This window comes from Poecile atricapillus, chromosome 28 (genome assembly GCF_030490865.1).
Source record: "Poecile atricapillus isolate bPoeAtr1 chromosome 28, bPoeAtr1.hap1, whole genome shotgun sequence".
NCBI classification, from domain to species: Eukaryota; Metazoa; Chordata; class Aves; order Passeriformes; family Paridae; genus Poecile; species Poecile atricapillus.
In genome coordinates this window covers 1420904-1434984 of record NC_081276.1, presented here as the reverse complement: position 1 = coordinate 1434984, position 14081 = coordinate 1420904, and the positions used below count along the sequence as shown (strand labels likewise).

The window sequence follows — 14081 nt, the reverse complement described above, 5'->3', positions numbered from 1 at the left end:
AACAGATCCTGGAACCAGGCTTATCACAGGGCACTTGAGGGATTGAAAAAGCAAACACCTCTTAAATGGAAAAAGCAGAAGCAGAACTGGTTACGCAGGAAGAGCCCCATTTTTAACGGCACACCGGGGCAGGAAACGTCCACCACACTCCCAGGAGCCACGACCCAGCAGGGAGGCGAGCACAAACAACCCAAATATTATCATTTAGTTCAGATCAAGCCAAAAATCTGGGAGTTCACAACCTCCCCTCTTTCCTGCTTCACCCCAGAGGAACCCAGTCACCCTGGGAAGGGATGTGAGGCTGAGCCAGCGCGAGCTGCTGCCCGGAGCTGCCGGAGAGCAGCAACTGACAGGAGCCCGGAGCTCTTGGCTCCTGGCAGAGGCTCAGGGCTTGCAGGAAAGCTGCCAGGGAGCCAGGAAAGATGCCAGGGAGCCAGGAAAGCTGCCAGGGAGCCAGGAAGGCCAGGCTGCCAAGGAGGCAGCAGGACAAGGGGCTCAGGCCAGGCACTGCTGCCCTGCCCAGCTCCCCTCCCCGGGCACTGGGATGTTCCTCAGCAGGACCAGGAGCATCCAGGGAGGCTTGAACAGCGAGGAAAGTTTGGGAAAATTGGTTTGAAAAGCACCAAAGGCTGAGTGGGGCCCTTGAGCAGCAAGGAAAGTTTGGGGAAATTGGTTTGAAAAGCACCAAAGGCTGAGTGGGGCCCTTGAGCAGCAAGGAAAGTTTGGGGAAATTGGTTTGAAAAGCACCAAAGGCTGAGTGGGGCCTTTGAGCAGCGAGGAAAGTTTGGGAAAATTGGTTTGAAAAGCACCAAAAGCTGAGTGGGGCCCTTGAGCAGTGAGGAAAGTTTGGGAAAATTGGTTTGAAAAGCACCAAAAGCTGAGTGGAGCCTCTGAGCAGTGAGGAAAGTTTGGGAAAATTGGTTTGAAAAGCACCAAAAGCTGAGTGGAGCCTCTGAGCAGCGACGAAAGTTTGGGAAAATTGGTTTGAAAAGCACCAAAAGCTGAGTGGAGCCTCTGAGCAGCGACGAAAGTTTGGGAAAATTGGTTTGAAAAGCACCAAAGGCTGAGTGGGGCAATGGACAAAGTGTGGGGTTGTCTCCAGAGAGAAGCTGGAATAAAATCAGGGAGTAAATCTGGAATTTGTTCTGTTTTTGGTAGATCAGGGAATGTTTTCAAAGCAGTTTCAGACCCACTAGGTTGGATCTGTATCATTTACTTTGCTTATTACGGGGAAAAAAATGTGGGGTGGCTTAAATCCTAATTTCTAAACCCACCCCTGAAACTCTGGAGAGCAAAAAACTCTTCCAAGGATGCAGAAAGCGCTGCCTGAAATCCTTTAAATGGTTAAATCCTTTTCTTGCTTCCCAAACTCACCTGCTCAGCCACAACCTGATTACAGTCATTTCCTTTTCCCAACCCAGGAGAAGTGGGAAAGGGAATCCTGCCCAGCACAGGAAATATATTTGTATTTTTGGATACAACTTGTCATTTCTATTCTAGGAATCAACAGACTTGCAACTGTCACTGATAATAAATTAAAAAAAAAAATCAACTCTCTTCATAATTATTTGAGTATCAGCAAAATTACTTTAAAAATAGCAATTAATAATTAAAATATTAATCTATAGTAGACTCCAAAAAGATCCTCACATTAAAAAAATAATTCTGTTCTAAAGGAATGGAAATGAAAGGGCTGCTGGAAATATTCCCATAACACAAGGGATGCTGGGGTTCAGCACGAGGAATTCCAAGAGAGGAGAAAGAGGAAAACATTCACAAATAAATAAACAAACAAACAGAAACAGTAAAAAATAAACATAAGAAAAGATCCCAAAACAAATCCCCAAAAAAAAGCATTAAGAACACGAGACAGAGGTGCTGTAACTAAACACAAATTCCCCATTTTTTGGAGACAAAGCTCCTGTAATTAAATACAAATTTTCTATTTTTTGGAGACAGGGGTCCTGTAATTAAATACAAATTCCCCATTTTTTAGAGACAGAGGTCCTGTAACTAAATATAAATTCCCCATTTTTTGGAGAAAAAGGTCCTGTAACTAAATTCAAATTCCCCATTTTTTGCAGACAGGGATCCTGTAACTAAATCCAAATTCCCCATTTTTTGGAGAAAAAGGTGCTGTAACTAAATATAAATTTTTTATTTTTTGGAGACAAAGGTGCTGTAACTAAATCCAAATTTCCCATTTTCTGCAGACAGGGACCCCGTAATTTAATACAAATTCCCCATTTTTTTGGAGAAAAAGGTGCTGTAACTAAATTCAAATTCCCCATTTTTTTCAGACAGGGATCCTGTAATTTAACCCAAATTTCCCATTTTCTGCAGACAGGGATCCTGTAATTAAATATAAATTCCCCATTTTCTGCAGACAGGGATCCTGTAATTTAATACAAATTCCCCATTTTCTGCAGACAGGGATCCTGTAATTAAATATAAATTCCCCATTTTCTGCAGACAGGGATCCTGTAATTAAATATAAATTCCCCATTTTCTGCAGACAGGGATCCTGTAATTAAATATAAATTTCCCATTTTCTGCAGACAGGGATCCTGTAATTAAATATAAATTTCCCATTTTCTGCTGACAGGGATCCTGTAATTAAATATAAATTCCCCATTTTCTGCAGACAGGGATCCTGTAATTTAACCCAAATTCCCCATTTTCTGCAGACAGGGATCCTATAATTAAATTTCCCATTTTCTGCAGACAGGGATCCTGTAATTCACCCCAAATTGCCCATTTTCTGCAGACAGGGATCCTGTAATTAAATATAAATTTCCCATTTTCTGCAGACAGGGATCCTGTAATTAAATATAAATTCCCCATTTTTTTCAGACAGGGATGCTGTAATTAAATATAAATTCCCCATTTCCTGCAGACAGGGATCCTGTAATTAAATATAAATTCCCCATTTCCTGCAGACAGGGATCCTGTAATTCACCCCAAATTCCCCATTTTCTGCAGACAGGGATCCTGTAATTTAACCCAAATTCCCCATTTTCTGCAGACAGGGATCCTGTAATTAAATATAAATTGCCCATTTTCTGCAGACAGGGATCCTGTAATTTAACCCAAATTTCCCCATTTTTTTCAGACAGGGATGCTGTAATTTAACCCAAATTTCCCCATTTTCTGCAGACAGGGATTCTGTAACTCAATCCAAATTTCCCACTTTCTGCAGACCCCTGTCTTGTAATTTAACCCAAATTCCCCATTTTTTTTCAGACAGGGATGCTGTAATTCACCCCAAATTTCCCCATTTTTTGCAGACAGGGATGCTGTAATTCACCCCAAACTCCCCATTTCTGGGCTCACAAGCCCCCTGGAGCTGGGCTCACCCTGGCTGGCAGTGCTGATGCCCAGGTGGGTCAGGTTGGCAGCGAGGTTCCCGGTGCTGTTGGAGCTGCTCAGGGCTGGGAATGTGGATTCCTCGGGATCCAGAGGCGTGGGCAGAGGGGATGGGAAGTGGATGTTGGTCAGGTCTGGCAGGGAGCCGCCCGTGTTGTGCGTGGCAGGAATCAGGGCTGTAGTGTTCTCCTGGTCAGCTGATGGGAAGATGCTAAATTCAGGAGAAAAAACCCAAAATTCATTAAGATTTCAGCCTGGACAGAGGCTGAAATAATATTAGATATAATATATATTTTATATATATATGTATGTATACATATATATATACATATATATTATATATAATATATATATTATATATTATATATTATATATATATTATATATTATATATTATATATAATATATATAATATATAATATATATTATATATATTATATATATGTATACATATATATACATATATTATATAATATATATATTATATATAATATATATATGTATACATATATATATACATATATATTATATAATATATATTATATATATATTATATCTATATATATTATATATATTTGAAATATATATATTATATATATATAAATACATATATTTAAATGTATTTGAAAATATATTTAGCAAGGAAATTCTACCAAAGACATTTTTGAGCTTTTGAAAGCGTTTTTAACAAGGAATTCCGTAAGAAGATATTTTTTAGCTTTTAAAAATGTGTTTATTAAGAAAATTCATTAAGGAATTTGATACAAAATATATTTTTGAGCTTTTGAAAGTGTTTTTAACAAGGAATTTTGCATGAAGATATTTTTGAGCTTTTAAAAGTGTATTTAACAAAGAATTCCACACGAAATGTGTTTTTGAGCTTTTAAAAGTGTATTTAACAAGAAAATTTCATTAAGAAGATTTTTTTTTGAATTTTTAAAAATGTTTATAGCAAGACAATTTCATTAAGAAGACTTTTTTACCTTTTTAAAATGTATTTAACAAGAAAATTTTATGAAGAAGATATTTTTGAGCTTTTAAAAATGTATTCAACCAAGAATTCCACACAAAATGTATTTTTGAGCTTTTTAAGATGCTTTTAAGAAGAAATACCGTAAATAAGAACTTTTTTTTGTATTTCTGACCCTCAGAGGGTCTTGTTTTGTACCTAAAAACTTCCCAGAAAATTCCAAAGCAACAGGATCCTCAAGGATATTCAATCCATAATTTTTCTTTAAGATCTCAGTGCTCTTAAGATAAAAATTTGCTGAGAACTTACTTGATTCCTGGAACTTCACAGGATTTAGGTCTCGATGACCCAGTCTGAAAGAGAAAGGAGAGAGATTTCAAGGCAAAGATGCTGCTGGAGGGTATTTTTCAATAAAAAAGTTTAATTTAATCATTTCTGTGTAAGATTTGGGTGCTCTTGGAAGGTATTTATCATTTTTTTGCTTTACTGGCCCAGCAAATCTTCGATTTCAAGAGTTTCTCCTCATATAACCAAGCCTGTGCATTCACACACATAAAATTCTTTCATATCTAATGTTTATTATTTGTTTTTAAACACAGCATTTAATCTCCAGTCTCCTCAAGTAGTTTATTAATACTGACAGAGATTAAAGCATTCATTTATCTAAATCTGTTCAGAAAATAGAATTTCTGTGCCTTGAAAGGTGCAATTCCCACCTTTTTAGTGTCCCAGCCTTGCTTAGAGAGGGTTTTGTCTGCATCAGAGGTGGTTTCTTCCATTCCAGGGACAGTCAGCAATAAAACTGTAAAAAAAAGGAGATGAAAAGGAATCATTAATAATCAATAATATTCAGCTTCCCACTGAGACATTCTCAGATTGGAAGTTTAACCTTTGGGAAAATCTTACGGAGTTTAAATTATCCAGGAGGATGAATTCTGTGGTTTAAAAAAACCCAAAGATTCCTGAAACCAGACTGAAATGTTATTTAATTAATTGAATGAATTGAATTAATTTATTTAATTAATTGAAATGTTATTTAATTAATTATTAAATCAGTGAGAATTTAAAAAAAAAACAAAAACAAAAACACCCAAACAAAATGTTCTGGCTTCCAATTGATTTTGCCCAGATGTCCATGGAAGGGTTTATTTGGCATCTGCCTTTTCCCCACCTTTTGCAATTTGCACAATTGATGAAGACCCTGAACATCCAAAGGGCTTCCCTGAGGACAATTCCAGTGGGGAAAATCCAATCCCTCCTCCCTGGCATGGAGAAACACCACAAAGCTGGAATTTAATTCTCCACATCCCAAGGATGTTTCTTTGCTGTTCAAGGTGGAACAAAAAAACCAAAAAAGCCCAGCCAGAGAGAGGTGAATCAATGAAAACATCTCACAGCCATGAGTGTAGATCCAGATTTATGGAATCCTGGTTTGGATGAGCATTTCCCAAGGATCTCCAGCTCCAGGAGCACATGGAAGAGCTGCAGGACAGCACAGACGTGTCCAAGGGCTGTGCTGTGTGCTCATAACCCCTGGCTGCTTGTTGAAGGATTAAATTTAGGAGTTTTCCTTAGGATCAGGGAATTTTAAGGCTGGCAAAGACCTTTAGGATGAGCAATTCCCGATTTTCCCGAGCTGGAGCAGGCAGAGGGCCCAGCAGAGGGCACCAGAACTGAGGGTGCTGGGGCTGCTCCAGCCTGGAATTGTTCTGGGATTGGTTGGAATCTGTCTCCTCGCAGGGGATGTTCCCTGGGGATCCCCGCAATAAACACGGGGTGAAGCCTCTGACTGAAATTCTGGGAATTCCACACTGCTCCAGGAGTTCCTCCAGAGCTCTGGCAGTGCTGAGAACTCAGCACCAAAGTCCCACCAGCCCAGGGGATCCTGCCCAGCGCAAAAATGACAAAATCTGGGGCTCAGGAAAACGTTCTCCCTTTGTTTTGTGTCATTTTCCTTGGATTTCAGCACCCAGAAGGGTGAATGTGATCCAACTGTTGTGTCACTCCTGAATTCTACAAACACCTGGAGCCCAATCTGTGAGGATTCCATTGTTATAAACCTTTTCATCCTTTATTTTTTCCTGCTCACCTCTTTTCTGCTGCATGTCCTGTGACCCTCCTGAAAAGGATTCCTGCTGAGCTGGAGTCATGGTGCTCTGGTGCAAGGCAGAATCAGAATTTGTCCTGAGAGAAAGCAAAACCCACAACATTTTTCTTGTCAGCTTCACTAAATAAAAGAATTTTCCTCTCAGATAAAAGCAGCAACTCGGTAAAACCTCAATATTGAGCATTAAAACCCAAAAATCTCTGTGTGGCAGAAAGCAGGCAGAATTTCCTTGTGAAACAATCAATTTGCAGAACAAATTAGTTCAAGTTTGAAGAGCAATTGTTTCAATAATGGGATTGAGAGGAACACAGGATAAATTGGTTGCCCTTGTTAGAACAGAGTTTTATCTGCTTTGTTCAGATTAAATGTGATCAAATAATGCCATTTTTAAGCTGTTTAACCATACTTTGGTTATTGTGGTGGTTGAAAACCAAACATTCCTGGCTGGGAGGAGGAAAAGGAATGGTTCAGGATGTTGTGCAGATGGGAAATTTCATGGCCACCACATCTCAGGATGAACTCTGTAAGTGTGGCCACTCTCAAAAAGTGTAACTCTGTGTTCCTTCCAACTGAAATATTCCCAGCCCAGTTTCTGCACTCAGAGAAATATCCAAGTCAATATCCAAGAAATATCCAAGAGAAATATCAGGCTGTGCCTGAGAGCTTCTGGATTTTTCAAGATTTTAAAGGATTTTTAAAGATTAAACTTTAAGGATTTACCCTTAAAAAGGTACCATTAAATTAAGGTATCGCTTGCAGACATCTTCATTTTAAAGCTCATGTAAAATGAGCAGGACTGAATTCAAAAGTGCCTTTTTGAATTCCAAAAGGCACAATTGCAGGCTGCTGCAGTGTCAGAGAACACCCAAACCCCTCGGGATGGTGGCACCCACCTTCTCCAGCTCGTGTCCGACGGCGGCGACAGGTACACGGTGCCATAGGGGCAGCTGTCCACGTGAGCCAGGGTTAAGGCAGCAACAATTGCCACTCCAGCAGGAAATATTTTCCCAAGAATAATTCCAATTATCGTGTCAGAACCACTAAACTCAAAGATTCTCTATGGGGGAATTGTAAAAGGATCTCAACCCAAAGTATTATCTGGATTGTTGTAATGTTTGAGCGGTCAAAATCCTCCTTTTCCATGGATTTATGTCCTGGTGCCTTCAGCCTCGTGTCACACATCCCCTCCAGCCCCATCAATCCCAGCTGATTTAAAACCTGTCAGAAATGTTCAGCTCATTCCCATCCCCAAATGCCAAAAGGATGAATCAACCTGCACTGAAATGCACGAGGAGCTGCAAAGGAGAATCCTGGGTTGGGTTTGCTCAGCTCTGAAGGGAAATTCCCATTTCCCCAAGACAGCCCTGACCTTTCAGGGAATCATGGAGTGGTTTGGGTGGGAATGAGAGGATCCAGAGCTGGCAGTGACAGTGCACCCAATCCCACTGTTCATGTCACCCTTAAATGTCCCCAGACCAGCTCTGAGGATGCCACCTGTCACTTGACCACAAGCCTCTGGACACATCCATCCAGCCAATTCCTGATCCACCGCTCCATCCATCAAATCCAGTTTAGACAGGAAGGGACAGAGCCAAAAGCCTCACACCAGCCCTGCTGATGATGGCAACCACCCCATCAGAGAAGGCCACCAAATTCCCAGGGCTCCTCTGTCCTGTGTCCCCAATCCATCCAAGCATCCCACAGCTGGATCATTATCCCCAGGAAAGCCGAGCAAAGGCCAACTCTGGCTTTCCAGCAGGAATTGATGGATTGGGTCAGGGCTTGGGAAGCGAGGAGGGAAGTGGCCAGCACAGGCAGGGAGGGGAGGGGAGGGGATGGCCCAGCCCTGCTGCCAAGGATATCTGCCGGCCGTGTTTGTCCACGGAGAGCGGGCGGCGGTGGGGCGAGCCCAGGCGGTTCCGGTCCCGGTACACTCTGTCCACCAGCCCGTGGTGCCGCGTGGTCCTGCTCGTGTCCAGCGCCGACGACTGGAACGGGGTCTGGGAGAGACACCGGGATTATCCACAGGGAAACACCCCCAGCCTGCCCAGAGCCTCCTCCTCCTCCTCCTCCTCCTCCTCCTCCTGTGCCAGGCTGGGTCATTCGAAGGAATCAGACTCAAAACAAGATGTGGACGTTGTGTCATTTTGTTTTTCCTCTGCCAGGTTTTTGGGAAAGCTGCCTCCTGCAGAAGGGGCCATGCTGGAGCTGCCCTGGCCTGGCCCAGCACTGCCCTCACACCCTGGCACCCCTGAAGCCCACAGGAGCTGCCAGCTGCTGTCCACATGCCCTTGGTGCAGCATGCAGGGCGCATCCCGGAGGAACATGCCGACATCCAGAGCCTGATCCCAGGGCAGGAGATGCAGGGAGGAGCTGCACGCTGAGCTCAGCATTCCCCAGGACACGCTGCCTGCTCGCAGGGCTGGCCTCTCACCCCTCCTCGCAGCAGATTTATTTAAAGGGGACACTGAGAGAATGAAAAGAAAAAGAAAAGCAGTTTCCTTCCTCCTCTGTCTGATGGCTTTGAAGTGATTTTCGGCTCCTTCAGGGACCCGAGGTGGGATGGTCCCACCTGGACTCTTATCAGCACCGACATCCTGAGCGGTTCCTGAGCAGATGATTTCAGAGCAGGAGGATGGCAGGGGAAGGACAGGGAAGATGAATTCCCAGGCTAAACTGGAAAACTTTCACATTTTCCACAGCCCTTCCCAGTCTATACCTGGGGGAGGGACAGAGGAAGTACCGAGGGGTCAATCTCTGCTCGTACTCCACCAGCAATTTATGGGTCTCCAGGGAGAGAAAAAACCTCCCCAGCCTTGCACTCCCTGCCAATGTGAACAGCTTTGCTGAGTCCCTCAACACCATCTGTTTGGAAATCCAAAATTTCCTCCTCCATTCAGGTGCTGCACGTGGCAAATGCACTGTCCTGTCTGCCAAGCCATGAAACCATCTGGCTTCCACATTCAGCCTTTTTTTCCCTTTTTTTTTTGCTTTTTTTTTTTGCAAGTGTCAGCTTTGGCTGTTGAAAAGATTATTTCTATAAAGCTTTGCATTTATTTTGAAAGGCTTTGTTTGTATGAACTTTTTAAAGAGCCTTTCTACTATTTTAAACTCTTTTCTCTTTGGCAAATATTGGGCTCCTCACCCTCTCTGCACACACAGGCTGTGTTAACAGAGCTGCAGAGGGGCTGTGGTGTTTATTTTCTCATTTCAGGGCCAACATTTTATATGCAGCAGAATATTTAAGGCAACAGGGGACTAGAAAGGAGCTCAGTGACTTTTTACAGGACTCTCAGCACTTCAGATCATGGGGTTTGTGCTTCACTTCCTCACTTGGCTGAGAAATCTCAAACAGAATCTCAATTTTTAAGGGTTTTAAATTCAAACACGGTGCTTTAATCTCTGCTGCAAACACTGAACAACAATCCCCACACAGAAGTGGGAATATTCATCATTCCAAAGCAACAAAAGGTTTCAAACTCCTCCTTTTTTTCTGTTGTTACAGCCCAAAAGGCAGCAAAATTTGCAAATACGTGCTTGGAAGGTCAACAGGAAAAGCAATTTCCTATGTCAGTGGTGCTAAAAAAGGAGCAGCCAGCCTGGAGCACAGGGACTGCAGAGCTCACCTGGAATTTAACGGGAGCAAAAAAGCACAAAACTATAAAGACAAAAAGTTCAAGGTAAAAAACGCTATTTCTTAAGTTTTTACCTTTTTTTTTGGCACAATTTCCTTATTGAAAACACAATAAAAATCTCATTTGAGTGCAGCAGTGGCACAAATAAATGTGGAATGTGTCCCAGCTCAGGGGTACAGTTTATGGAAAGAGGGATTTATTTGGGGGCAATGCTGTTCCCTGGCTTTCCAGGAACCAAGATCCCAAAAGAATCCTGAATTCAGGGAAACAGAAAACACCTGAGGAAATGGGTAACACCTCCAACAGGTCTGGCTTCTCTCAGCAACCTTCCTATAAAATTTATTTAGGGCCAAACACCAGGACAGTGTTCCTGGATTAAAATTCACCATCTCTGCACGGCATGAGATATTTAACTATAGGGGAAAAAAATGGATTAAAAAAAAAAAAATAGAACTGAGCATTGATTTTATTTGGGAAAATGAGGAATTAAAAGGGCTTCACTCCCCTGAAAAACATTCAAGGGTTTGAGACCAGACCCAAAACCCCCAAACCATTAAAAATCAGCTCAATACAGACAGGAAGGAAAAAGCTCGGTGCTCTCCAAGTGTCCTTTTAGGATTTATCAGGAAATAAACCCAGGTGAGGTGGATGAGGGGGAAGGAGGAGTGGTACCTACTGCTGCTTGATATTCTGGTGCCTCCTGGTGCCAAGCAGGATTTGGGAATTCATTCTGCCCTTCCCCATGGATTTAAACATGCAGGCTGAGTGCACATGCTCAGAGATTGCTGAAACCACAGGCCAAGACTGAATAATCCACTGGCTGCACCAAATAAACCCCCAAAAACTCAGAAATAACCACATGACAGCAAGTCCAGGGAGCCTGCACAGGAATTATTTGCATGTTCCAGACTGGGATGCACGGCAAAACCTGGATTTGTGTGCCAGCCCTGCAGTCCTGTGGAGCTGGGGGTGACTCAAATAAATCCTGTGCACGGCAGAGCAGGTGTGCAGAAATACGTATCCACCTGGGCAAACAGGACCAGTCCTAAATACGTATTTGCACAAACCTAAAAACTTGTTTACCAAAGAGACAGGAACTGCTCCAAAGGCTTCAGCCAGAGCTCCGTTGTGCTGCAAATCAAAGAAGCAGAAGATGCTCAGACACCAACGCTCTCAGCAGGCACAACCACCCAGGCTCTGCCTTCACACGGGCCCAGAGTCGTTTGCAGTCGTGCTTTGAGCTTAAAATTGGAAAAACCTGGAAAGCTTTTCCCCACTGCTACAAACACATGGGGTTGTTTTGTTGCTTGTCACCATTTGTTATCTGGAATAACATCAATTTGGGTGGTTTTTTTTTAGTGTGTGTGTGTGTGAAAAAATATAGAAACCCCCAGGGTTTAAGGATAGCTTGTTTCCATCTCTTCCTCCAGTCATTCATAAATTTTTGAATATTCCTTTTTCAGCAGTCCAGATTAAAACAGTCCAGGTAAAAAGCACCAGTGATGGCCATCAAGCACAGAAACGCTGAAATATTATTGTTAAAAAGGAATTCTTAACCTCCTTAACAAAAAGCTAAAGGGAAAAACTTGAACAGAGCAGACATTGTGGAGTAACACAGGACTTCAGTCTACTACAAACCTCTGCTCTGTATTCCTCAAAGAATTCAAGATTAAAATAGACTTTGGCCTCTCCTCTTGCACAAGATTCAAGCTTTTAACCTGCCCAAATTCAGCTGTCTGCACCTATTTCAAGAAGCAGTTAGAGGAGGTCAGCAAGAGTTTCTCCATCTTTATTAAGCAGCCTTCATCAGAAAACCACAAACTGCAAAATTTCCTTCCCACCACATCCTCGTGAGCTCAGCTCTAACTGTGACTGCTCAAATAAGGAAAACCAATGCAGAAATGTCCATTATTTTGAGCACTCTAAATCAACTAAATGTGGAAATCAGAAGTCCACAAATGATCCACCAGCTAATCCTGTCCTTGGACAACACCCTCTGTCCAAATATGCTTCAAAACAATTCAAAATATTCACCTGAAACTCTTGATTTTCTGTTTAAGGTGTGTCATCCCTGGAGTGTCACAAAACCCAGCCAGGACATTGTGACATTTCTTTTCCAGCCAGCCCAAAACAAAGTGATTATTCTGATACCACTTTGTGTCCCACTGCTCTTCTCCTCTCCCAAAATTCCTCCCACAGAACATGCACATCAATTCCTCCACCCCTCAGCTCCCAACACCACCTTTATTTCCTCCCAATTTGGAATTCCCGGATTTCATTAGGAACTGCATCTCTCAGAGTATTCCTGACCCCAAAGCCTCACAAACAGAGACAGAAGAATGAAAATCTACCACAATCCCAACCCCATCTGAATTTTTAGGTGCTGATTTTGGGACCAGCAGCTGCCTGGACCAGCATCCAAGCACAGAATTTATCACCAAATCCAAGGAAAAACCCTCAGAACTCACCTGGAAGGGGAGATCCATGGCACTGTTCCCAATCTGATTCACATTTGGCAGTGACCCCCCGTAGTACTGGCCACGACTCTGCCCCAGTTGCAAATATTGGGTTTTCTGCAGCTGTAGCTGAAAGAAAAGGAGGAGGAAAATAGAATTTCAACTGTTTTAACCAGTACAATTTGACACTGTGATCACTGAGAATGGAAATGGTTACAAAGGAGGGCCAACCTTCTCCACAAGTTTCTTGTGAGAAAGGGCAGGGAAAGATTTCCAAGGAAAAGGCAGAGCCAGGATTTCTAGCTCAGGAATGCACAGGGATGTTCATCAATGCTCAGGGATGTTCAGGGATGTTCAGGAATGCTCAGAGATGTTCAGGGATGCTCAGGGATGCTCAGGGTTGTTCAGAGATGTTCAGGAATGTTCAGGAATGCACAGGGATGTTCAGGGATGTTCAGGGATGCACAGGGATGTTCAGGAATGCTCAGATATGTTCAGGGATGTTCAGGGATGTTCAGGAATGTTCAAAGATGCTCAGGGATGTTCAGGAATGCTCAGATATGTTCAGGGATGCTCAGGGATGTTCAGGAATGCTCAGGGATGTTCAGGAATGCTCAGGGATGCTCAGGGATGTTCAGGGATGCTCAGGGATGTTCAGGGATGCACAGGGATGCTCAGGGATGTTCAGGGATGTTCAGGGATGCACAGGGATGCTCAGGGATGTTCAGGAATGTTCAGGGATGTTCAGGGATGCTCAGGGATGTTCAGGAATGCTCAGAGATGTTCAGGGATGCTCAGGGATGTTCAGGGATGTTCAGAGATGCTCAGGGATGTTCAGGGATGCTCAGGGATGTTCAGAGATGTTCAGGAATGTTCAGGAATGCTCAGGGATGTTCAGGGATGCTCAGGAGTGTTCAGGAATGTTCAGGGGTGTTCAGGAATGCTCAGGGATGTTCAGGGATGTTCAGGAATGTTCAAGGATGCTCAGAGATGTTCAGAGATGCTCAGAGATGATCAGGGATGCCCAGGAATGCTCAGGGGTGTTCAGGAATGCTCAGGGATGCTCGGGGATGTTCAGGAATGTTAAGGGATGCTCAGAGTGCTCACACCACACTGCCAGCACCCAGACAGGATGCAGAAAAAAGGCCCAGCCTCGTGTTTATTCCATGCCAAGACTTTGGGAAGTATCCATGGAGGATCAGAGAATTCCAGAATGATCTGGGCTGGAAGTGACCTTAGGGATCATCTCATCCATCCCCTGCCACGGGCACCTCCCACCATCCCAGGCTGCTCCAGGGCTCCAGGGGCAGCCCCAGCTGCTCTGGGAATTCCATCCCAGGGTCTCCCCACTCTCCCAGGGAGGAATTTTCTATTAAAATAGTCCCTGAATATAACTCACCCTGAGGACAGCTCACACATTTTCCTGACATTCAAACAACTCAAAGAAAACTCAAATACCTTTTATTCACAGAATTTCCCCCAGAAGCCACCAATTTCCAACTGCACAGACAGCTAAAATCTCTGTGTTGAGCTGAGGGAACAAAGTAA

The 14081-nt window shown here is 43.2% G+C and overlaps 1 protein-coding gene across 3 annotated transcripts in view; it reads right to left on the bottom strand.

The window, feature by feature from the left end:
- The window catches only part of CRTC1 (CREB regulated transcription coactivator 1), a 43037-nt gene that overhangs the window by 12507 nt on the left and 16449 nt on the right, over nucleotides 1–14081 (bottom strand). For all 3 annotated transcript variants that reach the window (XM_058858898.1, XM_058858901.1, XM_058858900.1), the window contains exons 2-8: nucleotides 12546–12662; nucleotides 8305–8442; nucleotides 7336–7397; nucleotides 6425–6519; nucleotides 5052–5137; nucleotides 4645–4688; nucleotides 3357–3577 (exon numbers count right to left, since the gene is read on the bottom strand). In XM_058858898.1, the coding sequence (XP_058714881.1) occupies nucleotides 3357–3577; nucleotides 4645–4688; nucleotides 5052–5137; nucleotides 6425–6519; nucleotides 7336–7397; nucleotides 8305–8442; nucleotides 12546–12662 (763 nt within the window). The remainder of the gene's footprint in view (nucleotides 1–3356; nucleotides 3578–4644; nucleotides 4689–5051; nucleotides 5138–6424; nucleotides 6520–7335; nucleotides 7398–8304; nucleotides 8443–12545; nucleotides 12663–14081) is intronic.